The 7,268-nt window shown below is 44.5% G+C and overlaps 1 protein-coding gene across 1 annotated transcript; it reads right to left on the bottom strand.

The window, feature by feature from the left end:
* Nucleotides 1–1,149: 1,149 nt before the first annotated feature.
* On the bottom strand, nucleotides 1,150–6,762 carry LOC133904930 (uncharacterized). Its single transcript, XM_062346582.1, has 7 exons — nucleotides 6,469–6,762; nucleotides 6,277–6,347; nucleotides 3,304–3,412; nucleotides 2,837–2,919; nucleotides 2,519–2,677; nucleotides 1,633–1,734; nucleotides 1,150–1,529 (listed from the first exon to the last, which is right to left on the bottom strand). The coding sequence occupies exons 1-7, from the start codon at nucleotides 6,533–6,535 to the stop codon at nucleotides 1,380–1,382; spliced, it is 741 nt and encodes a 246-aa protein (XP_062202566.1). The 5' UTR covers nucleotides 6,536–6,762; the 3' UTR covers nucleotides 1,150–1,379.
* Between the last annotated feature and the right edge of the window lie 506 nt (nucleotides 6,763–7,268).

Below are 7,268 nucleotides of genomic sequence, written 5' to 3'. Positions count from 1 at the left end.
AAATTCTGGCTAAATATAAATCAAAGAATAGACGTACTGTCAAACGATCGGACGGACATTTAGTGGATTGAATGTAGTAAATCTGTATTTAATTTCCTTGCTGCATTTCGTCTGCTGAGCCTGTGCTGCCTTTCGTCTAGTGTTTCTGCACACCCTCTCGCGTTTCACCGCTGCATCCTGCCCTCGGCGACGAGTCTTTTCTGTGTTGGCCAGCCGCGGCTGGGCGACAGGAACAGCAGCCGTTGGCCGGCCGGCCCCGCTGCCCATGCAGAATCTTCAAAGTGTGCGCGGGTGACGCAGTGCACAAGGCAGGCGCCGACTAGATTCGCGCGACGAAGCCAGAACAAGAGGCGCCGCGGCCAACCAACGTTCGGGTCACGAGGAGCCGGGGGACAGCCCGCCGGGTTGCTCGCTGCCGACGCTACGGTCTCTCGAGCCTCAGACTCGGCCTGTCAATCTGCAACGATGGGACGTAAAGGCGTGGGAGCTCGCCTGTGCTTGGCATGGCGCGGTGTCCACGTAGCCGGCCAGGCCACCTGCGCCCAGCAGCCCCTGCCTCACCATCTTTTTCCTAAAGCCACAGCGACCAACGACTGGTCATTCTTGGCCCCAGACTCGCTGCTGCAGAGCATGCATGCCAAATCAGACGAGAGGTTAGTCGAGGCAGAGGATATACCATGAACCATCATTCCATCAATAGAGTAGATCTGATTAAAGTGATGTTTGTTTTTATTATAATTATGGATTCTAGCTTTAAAAGCAAAAAAAAAAAAACAGTTGTATTTTAAAGGCTAATTCTTATAATTCACCAGCTAAGTTATAGTATAAAATCATACGATCTATAATCTAATAAGAGTAAGTTTCTTCACAGAATCTTGTGACAGTACAAAACAAAAACAACCGAGTCTAGCCAGTTAGCAGTCAGTAGCAGGCTACTGGCAGGAGTGCCTTCATACAGTTATTACTTCGTATGCTCAATTTCGTAGGCTACTGTGGGTTCGTACAGTCTTTCTGAATGTTAGGCTTGAGGCATCATTCTGAAAATCAACTGACTGTGGGTTGGAGATCTGGCTAATTATTCCCACAAGACAACAATCAAGAAATCAATCAAATTCGACAACTGGTTAGTACAACAACAGAAAACTTAGGTAGGTGCAACAGGCAACAAGCATTCGATATCATAGCCTGCGACCAATCAATTCCCTTGAAGTGTGCACAGATGAAAACATGGATAATTTACATTTGTGTACAACCTAAACAGAACCTAAAGCAACAAGTTTGTCTTCTTGAGCAACATTTTTTAAAGCAATTGTCGATACTTTAGTAGACATCCCAGCAAATCTGGGTGCAGGTGCCACAGGTCCTCACGCAACGATATGTTACTGGGACCCATTCTTCTTCATTCTCAGAAAGCTAACTAATGTGATTCTGGAAGGAACACCTGTGCCCAGCCTCTTCTTAATCGTAGTTGCCTTCCACGGCTTTCCATCTCTTACACTGCTCATGGTTGTTGAGGTTACATTGTAAAACTGCATACACAAAAATCGTGATCAAGACTACAAATATCCTGAGAGAGAAATTAAATTCTTCCAAAAAAGTAAAGAATTTTATGAAGCTTGGTAACATATTCACCTCACAAACACCGTGCAGAAGCAGCCTCTGAAATGGGTCCTGGACATTCAGCACAAGCACATCTTTATCACTAGAATCTTCAATGAAGGCCCTAACACGTTCCTGCAAAATTGAAAGGCAGAAGCTGCAATGTCAAGCAACTGGCAAGCCGTTAAGAATCTCTGGACTCAAATCTGCTGGAAGAAAAGTTGGTACAAGTGGTATGTTACAACAACAACAACAAAGCCTTTGTCCCAAACAAGTTGGGGTAGGCTAACATGTGGTATGTTAAGTGAAGAAAATCAGAATTCTAAGTGACAATAACTCTGCTGTGAATTCTGGTAAGCTAAAAAGAATTTCAGTTATCTAGGATTGCTGCAACTTTTGAAGCCCGTAAACATATTACACAAGGTTTCCAGTAAGCAGGTAGTGGGCACCGCACAAAAGGTCCACAGCACGATGTCCTATTCCGACAAATATTTTTCTAGCAATACCTAGGCAGCATAGAAATGGTGGTAAAAGGACATCTTCTTTGCTTTTATGAGCATGCAGCATAGTGCTAACCTGTTGTTGATACTAAAAGCTTAACAATTAATTAATAACTATCAAATAATATCTGTTTTAGTTTTTATACTTCACATAACCTTTTGAGGTTTGAAATATACATCACAAACCAGTTAGATGTGGCATGATGAGCTATTTTACATGTGCTAGATAGTAGATACAAATATACAGTACATAATCAAGAACATGGATGTCCACTTTACAATAAAAACTAATTAGTCTTGAATCTATTATAATCATTTTAACAGTAAGAACTATGAATATAATTAAGTTTTTCTCAGCGAAGGAAAAATATAATGAAATTGGTTTATGAAAACTAGAATTAAAAGAGAGAAGGCAGTACTTCATATATTTCAAGCAGATCAGGTAGGAAATTTCTCTTAATGGCTTCTCTTGTTTGGCGATCTATACGATGCCAAGCATTCAGCGCAATCAATTCATCTTCATCCACACGGTTCTTCTGTTTTTCTGACGATTGTTTCATGTGTTGCATCAATCTTGCCTACAAATAAGAAAACTTGATAAGTATAACTGATCAATAAATGAATGCATGTGACGGTAGTATGATACACAAATCTTATTTCTATTTTTCACATTTCACCAAATTATACAGTGAACCAATGATGGACAACATGTGGTAGCAAGACAGGCACTAACATACCTCATCATCCATGTCAATGCTCCTGAAGGCATCCCATTCACCAACACTTGTCCTGCAGAATGCTGACAAGGGCAGTTCCTCACCTACATAATCATTATCACATAGAGATGAGCTTTTCCAAAATATACACAGGAAAAAAATCGTGTATGTGATGCCAATGATAAATGGAAGAGCAACTCCACACAAGCACTTGGAGGAAAACATGTGATTAACAGACAAATAGAACAGCATCGAGCATACACTTGACTCCATAAATTTCAGTACAGCAGTACTTGTGAAACTTTAACATGGGCATACTTAAGAGAAATAATTGTCTCTCTGTCAACACAGTCAAGAGCATTTCTGTTATATGTTTACATGCAGCAATCTAAAGCACACAACAAATAGTCAAAGGTGCATGGAACCGCAAAGTGTATTACCAAGTTACAAAAATAGCGTTAAAAAACTCTATCGGCATTGGAGTTTACCCCATGGCGGAGGGGCAAAGAGGCCTTTGATTTCTTCAACATGAAGACGCGGGACAAGTTCAATCAGCAAGCGATCATTCAGCCATCTACGTGATCTCCGGTTACTGACCTGTGTAACATTGTAATTTGTAGATCATCAACCTGCAGATCCCTAATACACAAGATAACATGTTTCATGTAATCATATTACATAAATGTAGCTACAAACATAGAAGTAGCATATTTAGTTAACGAAAAACTAGCTTTTGTTCCTCATTATGCTCCCACCAAAAGGGGAAAAATTCCACGCTGATACTGATTCATTTATGTCATTGTTTACATTTGTGTTTTCTTTTTTGTTTTCGAAAGGACAGCACAAGCATTGCCGATTTTAAATTAGAAGAAGAGAATTGACACAGTTTATAAGGGAAACCGGATCCGAAAACTATACAACCGATCAACTACAGGACGACACCAGATCAACCACAACTGAACAACCGCAAAACAGCTCACATACCACTCAGCACGACTCTACAACGACGGGGTCTAGCGCCGGCCATCGTTGCCCAGCTCCGCAAAGGACATAGCAGCTCTGACTTCCATAGCGGACCACGACCCAAAACCCATCATCATCACGCTCGCATCCATAGGCACCATTGGCACCTCGAGATAGACCTTGCTTCATGTCATCATTGCCTAGCTCTGTCGCATCATCAACGCAGCAGCTCCAACTCCACCTCCACAAGCTCCTCTCAAAGTGTGCCCACCGTCCCTCAAAAAGCAACTCCTTCCGAGCCTCCAAGAGGCAAGGTGAAAGTGCATCTAGGCCCCTGTGTGGGTTTTGGATGATTAATGACAAACGATTAAGAGACTGATAAGTTCAATAAGTTGATGAATAGCTAATAGTCCTATCTGAAGAAAATAAAGGACGATTTCGCGACCCTAAAAAAGAAGAAAGAAACGTATATAGTTATCCCTAAGTTTTTAAGTTTGAATTTGAATTTGAGTTTAGGGATGTCGTACTATCAAGAGGGATGCGCCAATGAATTTACTTGACATGTCTCAATGCTCATAGAATATCTAGGACAATTTGAGAAGATACATATCACCCACGACCACCGGGAATCTAGAATTTAACTTGGGTACTCTGAAGTTCCGAGTTAGTCAGTAGTTCCGGGTTCAACTCAGAAGGAAGCTCTCGGTTTTGGTTTTCTCATGAAACCGGAAGTTTTGATTTTGGACCGAAAGTTTCGAGTTCGATTAACTTCTAAATAGAACAAATGTAGCGGTAACTTTTCAACCGACTTAGGACTCAAAAGTTTCGGGTTAGACAAGAATGCTTTGTAACGGCTAGTTTTCGGGGGTTTGATATATATACCCCCCTCACCCCTTTTGAGGGGGTTGTTGCTTTTGCACGAAAGAGACAACCTTTAGAGTCAAAAAGCACTCACTCCCACCTTCCTTTAGCTTGAGATTTGCAAAGATTTGTGGGTTGAGTTGTGAGAGCAAGAGATTAAGTGAGGATAATTCCCATCTTGAGCATTTGAGTTCGTGAGCAAGTCGATTCATCGTCGAATTTGTTACTCTTAGAGCTCCTAGACGACTAGGTATCGCTTGTGAGCACCCAAGCTTGTGGTATACCACAAGAAAGTTTGTGAAGGCCGCGATTTCACCTCTGAAGGGAAGAAATCACATAGTGACAGCCAAGTTCGATCTTTGTGATTGCTTGGTGAGGCAAAAGGTTAGGAGAGACCCTGCTCTTTGGAGCCCCTCAACGGAAACGTAGGAACCTCATTGGAGAGATCTGAACTTCGGTAAACAAATCATTATCTCCTTCACTTGGTTTGCTTTATTGAGCACTTGTTCCTTTTTGTTCACTTCATCTTATACTCGATTGATTTCTACATTAGTGAAGCTCTAGTTGAAATAGATCAGTTGCATAGGTCGACAGCTTCCTTGTGAACTCGTGGATATTCATTACAAGTACTAGAATTGAGTAGGGGTGGTTAAAGTTAAGTTTTTTCTCTCTGTCACTGAAATATCCGAGTTGAACCCGGAAGTTCCGGTTAAGGTCGAAACTTCCGATTTTACTAATTTCTGCTGCAAGTTTAAAATTTCAGATAAACGTCTATTCACACCCCCCCCCCCTCTAGACGACATCAAGGGTCTTTCACAAGGTGTGATCAAAGCCGTTGCCGAACAGACCAAAGCTGCACCAAGAGGCCCGCGGCCACCAAAAAGCTGTGATGGATTTCCAATGTGATGCCTTCGAGGAGGACATGACGTTTTTGCGCCGCCGTCGCACGTCCGGAAGCTTGGACAAGGCTTTCACCCGGAGAATCCCCCACGGGTAGGACAAGGGAAAACGTCACAACAACACCTCAAGGGAGGAGAGCGGCACCCGAGGACATCGCTGTCATTGGCACTGGTAAAAAGCCGGGCAAGACTTTCGCCCGTGCCTTCCCAATCCCACCCAGCTTCTGGCAGCAGCCGCACTTCAACACCTCGTACCTACCCCGTCCCCGAATCACCGTGCCACCAGGCTCCCCGCGGGCCAGATCTGAGAGAGGAGAGATCAAGCAAGGGGAGGAACCCGACAGCGATACGGGACGATATGGAGCTCAGATGACAGCAAATGGGTCTCGGCTTCCACAAACTGCATGCACAGCGCTAAGAATGGCGCCGTCCCTCCACCTGCAAAATGGGGCGCACTCGAAGATGCGCACAACATAGCACCACAAACATTTGTGCACCACAAACAACGGCCAACACACGGCGAACAAACGGCCAACGAACAGCACCACGAGCCAACAGCCTCCGAGTAGGACCACCGCCTGCGCTGCACCACACAGTGCCACGCACCGGCAGCACACATTCGCGTTTTGTTTCTTATCACAAGAATAGCACACAATTTGTTTTAGACATCCACAAAAATGAGGCACAAAGGAACGCCGTTTGGTATAATCTGCAACTGCACGAGGTACAAGCTCTCACCTTGGTAGCCATGTCCTCGAGGGCTTCAATCTTCCTCTCGATCAGCTGTGAACGCGCCTTGACGCCGTCGCCTGCGTCCACGAACCAAAATTTCAAGGGGGGGGGGGGGGGGGCTACTACATCATGCTGCTTTGGAGCAAAATCGACATCAGGACCTACGAACTTACGCAATCTACTGGTAAAGGAGTTTACCTTTGGCGGAATCGAACAGGGAGGAGTAGAACTCCTCCTCCCTCCGCAGCAGATCCGCGCTCGCCATGGCTGGATCCTCGGCACGACCTTCCTCCTCGCGCAGCCTCCACGGCCTCGGACTGCTGCGGCGATTGAGATTTGGGATGAGGTTGGTCTCTGCACCTTCGATTGCGGCTTGTATTGTTCTAGGGTTAATTGGGGATTGGGAATCGTGTTCGCGATCCACCTTCCGGAGTGGGCTGACGGGATTGAGAGAGAGACTTTGGCGCGTAGCACCTTCTCCCTGAAGTGGGGCCATCCATATACGAGGCCCATGTGTAAGCCGTGCATGGGTAGGTTTCGTGGTAGCCGAATATGCTGACAGGGCCACGAAACGAGGGAGAGCCGAATATGCTTGTTACCGGACGAAACGAGGGAGATTTTTTATTTTTTATTTTCGGAATTTGCAAATATGTGCATCAAAATTTGCAGATCTACATGTATGTCTTCTGGATGGACGATGAGGTGACCATGTGGCACCGTCCATTACTAGTATCTATATCTCTTTAAAAAGCTGCACAATCAGCCTCACCTCGTGCCACATGGACATGCCTATCTAACAGATTTTCAAACAAGACGTATGTTACAAATTCCAAAAATAAAAAAATTACGGTTAGGATATTTACCGCGCCCGCGATCCGTCACAAGCCGTGTAAAGGTCATTAAGTGGTCCATGACTATTTCGTTGGCCGCTAGTCTATTTTTTTCTGGGCCGTTTGTGACCTTCCATTTCCTTCTAAACCAGCACGCAACGAAGCATG

Source organism: Phragmites australis, chromosome 22 (genome assembly GCF_958298935.1).
Source record: "Phragmites australis chromosome 22, lpPhrAust1.1, whole genome shotgun sequence".
In the NCBI taxonomy this organism is placed as follows: Eukaryota; Viridiplantae; Streptophyta; class Magnoliopsida; order Poales; family Poaceae; genus Phragmites; species Phragmites australis.
Note: the sequence above shows the minus strand (reverse complement) of the source record. Positions and strands in the feature narration are given on the sequence as shown.